This window comes from Ascidia mentula, chromosome 5 (assembly GCF_947561715.1).
Source record: "Ascidia mentula chromosome 5, kaAscMent1.1, whole genome shotgun sequence".
Lineage (NCBI taxonomy): Eukaryota > Metazoa > Chordata > Ascidiacea > Phlebobranchia > Ascidiidae > Ascidia > Ascidia mentula.
The window spans coordinates 704,760-716,510 of record NC_138570.1 but is presented as its reverse complement, the minus strand read 5'-3'; the positions used below and the strand labels follow the sequence as shown (position 1 = coordinate 716,510).

The following is an 11,751-nucleotide window of genomic DNA, read 5'->3' as shown; positions in this document are numbered from 1 at the left end:
TGCCATATTCTCAGATTTTTGCTATTTTAAAATAATAAAATGCCGTTGGTTATAACATTTTTAGTTTCTTACTGATTTCGCATCTTTCCCCAGTGTATCCATGGTAACATTGACAGTAACCATTCCTATTCCATTTGCCGTTGACGCACGGCATCATCTCATCGTTGTGCATTGTAACTATGGCGGGCAAGCTATGGTCCACACAGGAAAGCGCTGCAATTTCGACGTTGTTAAAGTTTGGTAATTCTCTTGTTTGAAGAATTCAAGGGTTGAATTCATGCACAAGATGTGACAAAAATACAAAATATTTGCAAAGATGAAGACAGCAAATTTCGAAGTAATGGTTTTTGACAAGGATAACTTTTCTAAGTTACTTTATTCTTAACTATGTTATTAGATAAAAGACAAACTTATTACATAAAACTAACCTATTAGAACAAGTGTTGTAACAGCCATCCCGTCGAATGAAAAAGTTGTAATACTTTATGCAACGTAAATTTTTCGTCCTTTGCTCTGAAACAAAACATTTGAATATTTTTTGCAGAGAAATCTGTATCGTCTGGAACAAAGGTTGGAAACGCATGGCACGAGTGTATCATGGATGACCTGCGAGGTGACTACGTATGGCAAACTTCTACTACACACATAAATATTGACACCCGAATTTATCAATATTTCAAGATAATTTGTCAGCTGTTATCCCACTAGGTCCGAGCACCCGAGTCTTCGTGAGTCGAAGGAAAACCTTATCTATCTCCACATTTCAAAAAAATAAACAAAAATATCAAACACTTTCGTAAATTAAACTTGAAGCAGCAAAAAGCTGCAAAATTTTTGACAAGCTATAATTATACATGTAACCAACATAACGTGGTTTTCGTGTACTGCCCCAGGCCAACCAACGGGCTACTAGAATGAACACGGGTTTTTACCAAGTAGAAATTCTTACGTGATTTGAGGTCGATGTCGGAAACCACGTTCATTTCCTGAGCCGTTAACCCACTTTGCTCTCCCCAATCCTTCCTTCGTTTCCCGGCATCGTTCCCCAGTTAACGGGTTGTTCGTTACATAAGAGAAAAGGAAACGTGTTAAAACTTGCTCGCTGTGGACTCTGGAAGGGGGTTGAAGGCGCACCAAAGTCATATTATCGGTATTTTCAATTTAACAGAGCTATTCTTCTGGCACTACGAGAGTTTTCATACAACCGACGTTTCGTCTACTTTCCGGCGAGACTTCTTCAGGGTTATGTGGCAACAAGTCATCATGTGCGTAAACACCAAAAACGCAAGAAAACATAAGAAAGCACACAAAAAAGGTAGGGGAATAGATAACATTGGCACCGCTTGTAGCGTCACGTGACCAGGTGTGCAACGGGGCGTAACAGTTACAACAAGTTATTGTAAACCGCTGGAAAGTACACACATTGCTCCTATTTATAAACGCTATGGTTGTTCTTGTGAATGTGGAAAGTTTCCAGAAGCAGACGTTTCGTGTGGTCGACCTCCTCCATCTCTGGGACTCGGGCCACATCAAAGTTTGCTTGGTGGCCGAGTGTTCCCGCATGTTTCGCTAGTGCTGCCCTTTGGCTGTACTTCGCTGCAACGTCGCGACGGTGCTCTTTCAACTGATTATTTAAAATTATATGCACAGATACAGAGGCATTTTACAGACAAAATGTGAAATGATGCACCAAAAAGTTGTAAAATTGCAAATGACCGCTAAGTGGTGCTATAGATCTATATGTGGACATGGTGAAACCTAGTAGCGGTCAAAGCAAATATATTTTATTACCACTAGATGGAATCAGAAGCAAAACTACTCTACGCGGTGTGCGGTCTCATGACACACGGTTGTTATGATGTCACAAAAGCCATTGTTTAGCTGTGAACCATTTTTACCTCAAGAAAAAGTGATTGATTAATAGAACTGTGAGGAACCCATTAAACCTGTAATCTTTTACCCTGCACATGGAATGCACCAAACACATTTAAAGGCAAATTTTATTTTAGCAGCAAACAGGACAAGCAGGAACAATGTGTAAACAACCAAGCCAAGTGCTCCAACCACAATGCACAGCGTTTAAACAAGCAACGTACACACTGTACAGATAGAACAGCAAAGGCTGGGGTAGTTGACGCAACAGCCATGACCCGTTAATAATATTTCTTCAGATGAACAGGAAATATTGTTGTGACGCCAGTATTTATTAAGCACCCGGTTTTCAATTTTTTTGTGTGTTGTTAAAATGCAATTGTTTTGGAATCAAATTGTCTTTCTGATGGCGCAGTAGTTTTTAAACAGGTGCCATGGTACAAAACACCCCCCTGTTTCTGCCAATCAGAAGATAGAAATGTTTCAAATGGCGTTTACAAAGCACGGAAGTGACCGTAAAAGCAACAAACGCATGAAACCACAGCCAGGACTCCTCTCCTCTCCTCCTCTTGTTATTCTCTTTCTTTTCTCCGAGTGCAGACTCTCTCTCTCATCACTTCTCATTTTGTTGGCAAGTGTAAATGAGCACCAGGGGATTTACCTCGTCGCGTAAATCATTGCCTCGTAAACACCCATCAGTATTGCCATGTTGGGGACCTAGAAAGTGAAGACAGAACTCTTTACAACGTCGTAAATATTATCTGGGCGCCCGACTCGATAACCTTCATGGTTTTATATGTGATCAAAATAAAATTGAATCTAACACACATAGTTGTCATTCCACAACGTAATCGTTGTTGTTTGAACATTTTGATCAGTAAGCAGCCATCTCTTACGTAAAATCCACTGCTTTGATTATTAATATGTTTAGCAAATCGCATTTCACACGTAAAGGTGGTACCTGTCGGACAAGCTGTGCTGGGAGACCGGCGTAAAGAGCTCGCCAACCTTCTCTTAACCTCACTTCCCTTATCGTCTGCCAGAAACCGCTATATTTCTTCTGCACAGCTTCTTCTCGTAAACGAGTCCGAACCACCTCTAAAAACAAAACAGGGAATGGATTATTACTTACGTCTTTTTAAGCTTAGAGAAAAACCACCCAGTTTGAGTGAAAGATGAGCGCGGTTTACGCAAAAACCGATAACATCAGAAACATTGTGATTACTAAGCTCTGTTTCACTGTTATGCCTTCACTGAGACCAAATTTGAATACCTTCGTTGCTAATGGACTGGTTATTACCGCAAATAAAACATACCCTAAAATCAAGTTTAGGTCAAATCAACATTGGTATCAGTGCTCATAGAAAGTAGTATTTTTCGACGTTGCTAAGTCAGTTTGATTGATGGCCAGGGACAAACAGTCTCTGGGTCACTACTTTTCGCAGTCACTTCCCGGATGTGAAACGTTAGCATTACCATGAAAGGGTGCATGAAACATGCATGGCTTCGATGTGAGCCAGACGAACTGGCGGTTCGGTGCATCGTGATATGGGGAAGTTAAATATGCCATATGCGATATTTTGAAAGTGCGCGTTAGTGACTGTTGGATGGGCGCTGATCCCAATTCCACAAAGTCAACAGCTGTTGACAAATCGGATTATGGTGTGATTGACACGCTAGGTAAGCTTATGACCTAACATGCAAACAGATAAACAAAGGACAAGTTCTAAAACGCCCGATACTGTATATTTTCAGTAATCTGTACGTATATAATTTAAAGCGCTTTGTGTTGAAAACCACAAACTTGCGGGGGTTGTTCCATGTTAAATATTTTCGCTCTGTTTCGGTCTCCAAACATATCACAAGCCAACGCCTCTAAACCTAAGCCAGCCAATCTACTGGTAGTGCGTGGACAATGACCACACGATGATAAGTGGGCAGTTGATGATATTATTCACAGTATAACTCACCGTGTGGATAAGCGATGATTGTGGCGCTTATTTTGGACGCAGAGGATAGAATCATCAAACCGGGTAATTCCCAGAAGCTGGTCATTACTGCTTGACCGTTTGGGTCCATGTTGTGTTGTCGTAAGTAGTTCGCCTGAAGTGGTGAAGGTAATTAAATGATTTACAATCACATTAGCACCAACTTGCTGACTATTAGTATCATTGTGTGACAAAAATAAGTTTAAAACTAGGAGTTAAATGAGGAACTTAAACAAAATACAGGAGGTCGTAACCGGTGAAGTAGCAAGACCCACTATGATAGTAGATTTGGGAATGTACGACTTAGTTTGGCGAAAGAACAATTTTTCCCAATGTCTAATCGAACTAAGAAGCTGTTTTTTTGCTGTTAACTTACTTTAAGTCTTTCGTAGATTGCAAAATAGATAACTGTTTCAAATATTCCGGCATAAGAAGCGCTGAGACCACGGTAAAAACCCCGTGATCCTTCTGTAGACCAGATTCGTCGGCAGCATTCCAACACACTCAGAGACACGTTGTTTAGTCTGAATAAAAATATAAAATATTTAGATTGTGGTTGCTTATGTTTAACTTGATACAGTAAAGTTTTGCTGTTAAGGCTGTGTTTAAGTTTGTTTCTCTAGAATTAGCTTGAGTAATTTTGGTAAGTTTTACGAGATGTCTATACCATCGCCGCAAAACCAACTGGCAAAAATAGACCTAATTCTGACGTCATGTGGGTATTGAATAAAACAGAATATTTTCAATGGGACTTGTGGGTCTGGGCATAAGCTCACAACAAGTTTCGAAGTGATTTCATAGACAACTCCAGGCGAACAGAGTGTGGCTCAAATCCCCCTTGAAACACACTCCACCGACATCTAACACCCAAAGCTTACACAAGCGCTAAGCTCTCCTGTCTGTATTTTAAGTTGAACGTATTCAAGATCACATTTCGATTACGCTGCGACTTGTGGAAAATCACAAGAGGAACTAATGTGTTTCTACTTCTTGCACCACAGATGAACAACAATTCAATTCAGAGGTTTGTCCCGGCTCAAACTACATCTGATTTCACAAACAAATATCAATTTACTCAGCGATCGAAACTTTCTGAATGGAAAGTATTGGTCATAGCAAAGTTTTTCCGAAGCTAAAATAGTAAACAACGCGCTAGTAGCAACATGGCAAGTAGCAATGTACTGGTGCACATCAGCTGTAAATCACGCACAAAATTATTTCCCACCTTCTGTGCAGCTGCTGTTGCGTCTTAATGACCCAGAGTGGACACGTTGCAGTCGTGCAAGCAAAACTTCCAGTGGTCGCTGCCAGTACATGTGTAACGGTGGAGTCGCCTCGCATGCCATGTTTGTCTTGTAATGTTTCTTTCGCGGCGTTGTAAGCGTAGAAGTAGATGGCTCTGAAAATATTTGGGCACCATTAAGCTTCATGAGCAATACAACCTGCGCGATTTGCTTTTTAAACTTCAGGTATGTATACATACTGTCGGTGACATGTTACCAGAACGCAATAATACATTCAAAAAATCTAAAAACAAAAAGCTTACCTCGACGGCACAACACCCATCAGACTCGGCGCCAGGCCCTTGTAAAAAGAACGGGGCCCCTCAACTTTCCAAATGTACCTAAAACCATGAATTGCAGGTTCAGAAAAAAACGCTACCGGCCACAACATGAATTTAGCGATTGGATCAAGTGAATCAGTCTCCAGTGCCGTGTGCAAAGTGTTTGGGAGAATAGTTGCATTGATTCATTGAATCAAGTTTTTAACGAATACCGTGATCTAGTTGTCATTCGTTATACACATGTACGTGTTTTTTGTCAAATAGTGTAAAACAGCGTAATGTGTTAACAAAAGTATATGGAAGTCTTCGAAGTAATTGATAGTTCACCTGCAATGTTGTAATATACTGCTACTTGATACGGTGACTCCGGTATAATGCGCCCCTCGCAGTTGACTACGTATCAAGGCAGTAAATGGTCTTGGAGTCCGAGCGATCAAATTCACTTTGGGCGATGCGGCCGAAACTCCAACCGACGATTGTTGACGAGTTTTTATGACGTCAATGGGACAAGTCACAAGGGTGGCGGCGCATCCTGCGATCCTGGGTGTAAACAAGCGAGAAGTAAACATCGGCCCGCGGACAAAGGGATTCTGTGGTTTTGTGTCTGTTTCACATTTGCCGGTGATGTTTGAAGAAAAGCGGAAAATGTAATCAAGTCTGGTCACAGACCGCTGTGTTTTAAGTAAAGCTAAAAATATCAAGTTGTCTATATTTGCTTTCCTTTGGGTCTACATGTGATTTGTTTTAAATTTTCTTCATAACATTTCAAAACCAAATTAAATATGGCGCAACAGCAAGAATATTAAAGCCGCAACGTAGGGCTCACATCACGTTCTGACATATAACGAAGCACGAGGCAGTTCATTAAACAAGCCGACAAGCTAGCTGACGAGGTGCCGGCACGATTTTGGCAAGCCCTAACATAGCAACGTATTGCACGTACCCTCCAGCAACGAAGTGCAGAAAACCATTCCTGTCCGGAATTTCTTTCGCCACAGGCGACCTTTGATCCCTAAAACTTTGGATCTTGGGTTGTTGAACAGAAGTCGAAGCAAAAAACGTCCGTTCAAATTCTTCGTGTTCATTTTCCCAACGGTTGCTTCGTTCTGCGTTAAATCTGGACTCTGACACTAATTCTGGCATGTTAAATCCAGTTGTCTCGTCATTCCAGGCTTTGTCTTTGTCAGATCTATCCATGTCAATTTTCACTTTCAGAAAAAACTAAGTCCTATATTTCACTGAAAATGACAAAAGAAAAATATTTAAGATTAATTAGGTACAAGTTATAATTACAACTACTTTATATAATTACAAACTACACAATATGTTTTGATTTATTAACAAACTACTTTAGTTTAACTCTTTGTATTTGTTTTCGTGGATTCAGAGGCAAGCGAAAAACCGTTACACATTGGAATATGTGTGCCCAGCGTGCTCAATCCCCTTAACACAACTAAAAGGAACTGAGGCATTCTGCTCGTTGACAATACACAAATATCATCCCGACTCTTTTTCAACCCTTCAAAACCTCCCCTGTAAATTTCCACTCCACGAACATAACAGGAACTGAATATCAAGTTGCGACACACCCCTATCAGTTTCAATTTGCACAGTGCGCTTTATTTGCAAACAACAACACTGATTGTTATAAAGAATAAACAGATAAATGCACGATTGTTACGTGTGCAAATGAGGACATGGCCCGTTGCATTCAGACAGAAGTCATGCTGGATGACGCTCACACCGCTGTAGCCACGTTAGACTGGGTGACTCTGCAGCGCGCACAGCTCTCTTGTAATTTTCCACTCACTTCTTCTGCGAGCAGTTAAAATTTTCCACTGCACAGCACGCGCCAGTCACGCCGCCCACGCGTGATCAGACCACGTGTGTTTGTTGTCGGCGTGTTGCTTACGTGCTGAGGTCTGATGGGTTCGGTTGCTGACTAATTTAAACGTTGCAATATGTCGAATAGTTTCTCATAACCAATAACACCACTACAATTTTCTACGATAAAACACGCCCTACCTTTCGAAAATGATCCAAACTTGTTGCTTTGAAGATTTGGTTCCTTAAGCCCACGCATGACAAAAATACGTTTTAGACCAAATCATGTATGGCGTGTTTGCAAATGACAATAACACGGATTTGTTTTTTTGCGACAAAATTACAAAATATAATTTGACAAAATTAAGGAAAAGCAGAGGTTAAGTCAAGTTTGGCAAAAATGTCAAGGAATGGCACAGATTTGTCCCTTTTTTGTGGCACACTTGTTTAAAACGTCTTGAAAAACAACAATGAAAGAGAAACAGCACAGTGATAAACAAGCACACAATGAGTTTTACAAAGTGAATGAATAATATTGGATAAATTCATTCTTATTGATTACAATGTGTGTTATTTTTGTGTGTGTTTAAGCACCCTAGAGCAGCATGTGTGATTAGTTTTAAAAACTTGCTGTTTAGAAACATGGCAAGTGTTTAAAACCCAAGCGTTTTTTTTTTGAAAAGAACCAATGTTACTTTGGTGAGTTATTCAATGTTGAATAATTGACCCGTAACTTTGTGAACTGCCATTCGGGAAACCACGAACCATTATAACGTATGTAAGGGGATATGGAACATCGAGGCGCCGAAACTTAATACGCGCGCCTGTTGTATCCACTCCACTTCAGAATATCACAGCATGCATTGTTACGTCACGCAAAACCGATATCCTAACAGGCATCATAATCAAGTACGCAACGCCATGCTGGAACGATATTTTTGACGAATAAAATCGCACATTTTACAATGCATAAACGATATACATACGTCATCATTCGAATACAATGTGACGCAAGGCTGAAACATCGTTTATGACGTCATCATTTCAATACAATGTGACGAAATAGTGTAGCGACATGTTTTACGTCGTTATTCGATTACAACGTATGAAAAGACGTTGCAGATGTGACAACGAATTAAGTGCAAAAGCAAATCTACAGCGGGAGATTTACAAAAGACTTTTCATTGACTTTCGTCCGACGTTGGAGAAGCCAGAGGTCGACCAGTGAATGTGGACTTTTGAACGTCCACGAAAGCTCTGACGTAGTGGCGTCTGCGGACGACTTGGCCCTCTCTCACGCCCACCACCCTGATGGCTCGGTAAGGGATGTCGCCCAGCACCACAATCCTGCTTTCAGCAACTTGCAGGTTGTTCATGTCGCTTGTGTCAGCAGATACGTCACAGAATTTTGCACTAACGCGTTATCTGTCGAACGATAAGTTTGTCAGGTTAGGATTTACGATACAACGATTCTGTACATATCCTTAACATAAGGTTAAATACTCGTGTCAAATGTTTCAAACATCGCAGAAAATGTTGCTTCCATGTTGCTTTCAAACTATTTTTTTTAATTTTTTACCCAACATTTGTTATTTTTACGTTAATCCTGTCTCTCGTATCACAAGCTGCCTGGAATCTTGGTGGGTGACAGTCACCGTTTGATTAAAATGCGCTCACATCCCCAAGGGCCTGGGGATTATATCTAGATTACAGAGACGAGAAAAACAGCGGGACGCAACAGAGCGTGAAGCATCAGGGTATTGTTTACAGATCGCGAGGACATAACGAGCTCTCTAGCGACATCTCGCTGATTTATCAATAGGGTTGGCATAGCGCATATTTTTGATATTTGTGCTTTTTCGAACATGTTTGTTACAACATACACGTGTGCTTAATTCCAAAAAAACGTGTTTATTTTGGACTTACGTGCCTAGTTTTCTTACGAAAAAGGTGCTAAAGTTGTGCAAGCGTTGCGAAAACAAAAAAGTATCGCCATACGCCTCAACAAACTGTAATCATCCTGTCGCAGTTAAAAATATCTTTAAAAATCAGCAACACATTTATTGAAAAAAAAATACAATTTAGGCATAAAAAATTATCGTGCTTTTTTTGGACCACGACGATTGGAACCCTGATTATAAACCGTCCAATAAATTTACCATGCTAGGTAGGGAATTAATGCATTAGGTTTCTGTAACGAGATGTTTTAGTGAAATGCTACTAACGCTGTTGATTGCGGCTTAAGGAAAGGGTGGCTCTGATGTACGTTTATATAGCGCTGGTGTGTATTGTGGTGCGCTTATTTGTAAACCTGCTGAGGTTCATCAATATTGCTTCCACCCGGGCTAGGTCAGTACTAGTGATGTCTTGCGCCGGATCCAGGTACCCGGACCCGGCCGGATATTAAGCAATTTTCAATACCCGGACCCGACCGGATAATACACTTAATTTTACCGGATAGTTGGGAAAACATTATTGTCCTAAAAACGCACAAACATTTCGCAAATCACTCGCTTTTGGGACCCAGTCTGTGATTCTCGCCGATTTTTCTATTGTTTTTTATTAGGGTTTTTCGTGACTTGTTATACCATATTATTTATTCCACTAATGATAAGCTTACCTTAACATAGCATTCTGTTTGGCAATCAAACATTTTTGCCATGCTGATAAAATACACGAATCGGTGTTAACAAACTGCCGGATCCAAATTATCCGGCCGGATTTGATTGATAACTATCCGGATCCGGCCGGGCCGGATAATTTGGAACTGGGAACATCACTAGTCAGTACTCATCATACAATCTGATTAGGTTTTCTACTTGGTATATGGGTCGGGCGCCGCCTAAAACAGTATTTCTGGCCTTATTTAAAATATGAGTCTTTTGCAGCGTCATACGTTGCTTTAAGAGCTGACTATAAAAATCAAGCATAAAGCTTTCGTAAAAGTTATAATACGACACACAAAACCCTAACACATCACGAAGTGACTACATGCGGCTCATGCGGAAACCTTACACCAGAGGTATACGCAACCTGTCGTCGTACGGCCCCATGTGTTGCAGTGGATGCTAATTCATGCGGCCGTACACATGCTTTGTAACACATTTGTATTGTCGGCCGTGCATTATTAGGAACTTAACAGGTTTTGCCTGGATGTTTGGCTTATGAAATTGGTCAATCTTTGTTATAAAGCAGAATAAGATCATGTAGTTTTAATCAAACGGCGACAGTCACCCACCAGGGTTTTTATGGCGCTATATGGTACGAGAGACGGGATTACCACAGAAATAACAAATGTTGAGTTAATTGATTAAAACGTAGAGATGCGTGTTTTTTCAAAATTTTCATTGATTATCCGCTACTTCTCAATACTGCGCCACCGCAAACGATTGGTTGCGCCCAAATATAATGATGCACTTTTGTTATGTTTCCTTGTTCTAAACATTACATAATATTCAATGCACACAGGTTTCCAAATTAAAGTTGAGCTTTCATTTGGGTTGCGAGACATAAAAAAACATACCTTTCTATTTGAATTTTTTCGCTAATTAGTTGATTAATTAGAGGCAATTATTTTGTTAATTTGGCAATTGAAACGTATGCACTACGTTCCAGAAGCTCCTTTGGTTAATGTCATTGAGCTAAAGTAAAAAAATGGACAAATGTGTAGAGAGGGCTGTTTCAAACCACTTTTGTGTTATAGGTTTTCGTCTACCGTCTATAGAAATAAAGTTATAGACGGTTAAACTCGGTGACAGTAATTAGCAGCATGTTTTTAATTACTGCGCGCTTTAAAGGATAAATGAAACACACGCGCAACAAGGCATGTTGGGCGTAATTCGGCACCAATAGTCATCGTGCTTTTTTCACTATACGATTGGAACCCTGATTATAAACCATCCAATAAATTTTGTTTTACGTGGATGATCGGCAAAGAAAACACAATGCATTGTAAGAGATTGCAGCTCAAATATTTAGCTTGCACAGAAGCGACAATGGTCGGAACTTGTTTGCTTTTGTAAAACACGAGATACAATTAAAAGCACTAAATACATAAAAGTTCATATTAATGAAAAGCATTACAGGTGCAACTTGAACTAGCGGATATCAGACACGAAGGTTTATCAAAATTCCAAGAATTGTCAATAATCTTTTGGTGTCGATTGTGTTGATGTTTTTTTTGTACATTGTCAGTTTCCTTGGTAAGTTCATTCATCTGATGTTGGAATTGCAATTGGGTTTCCATTGTCAGTGAGTCCAACATCTACGAATGCACGGAGTTCGGAATATCTGATCACCAAGCTTCCGTCTCCGTTAATTATAACCACAGTGCGGAAAGTGGCAAACGAACCATAAGCCACGTAGTAAACAAACAATGGCATATTGCTGTAAATGTTTTTCTACAACCTGACGGACTGTGAAAGGTTCAGACTGTTATTCATTAAAATAATAAAACATATCAATGAGCTTGGAAACAGTCAACACTGTTCAAATCAACTACAC

At 40.1% G+C, this 11,751-nt stretch overlaps 1 protein-coding gene across 1 annotated transcript; it reads right to left on the bottom strand.

Annotated features, from left to right (window-relative positions):
• Positions 1-1,988: 1,988 nt before the first annotated feature.
• LOC145903422 (solute carrier family 25 member 36-A-like) lies at positions 1,989-6,658 on the bottom strand. The gene is made up of 8 exons (XM_082991506.1): positions 6,368-6,658; positions 5,752-5,964; positions 5,407-5,484; positions 5,086-5,259; positions 4,237-4,384; positions 3,843-3,975; positions 2,834-2,970; positions 1,989-2,589 (listed from the first exon to the last, which is right to left on the bottom strand). Exons 1-8 carry the CDS (start codon positions 6,619-6,621, stop codon positions 2,530-2,532), a joined length of 1,197 nt encoding a protein of 398 aa, XP_082847632.1. The 5' UTR covers positions 6,622-6,658; the 3' UTR covers positions 1,989-2,529.
• Between the last annotated feature and the right edge of the window lie 5,093 nt (positions 6,659-11,751).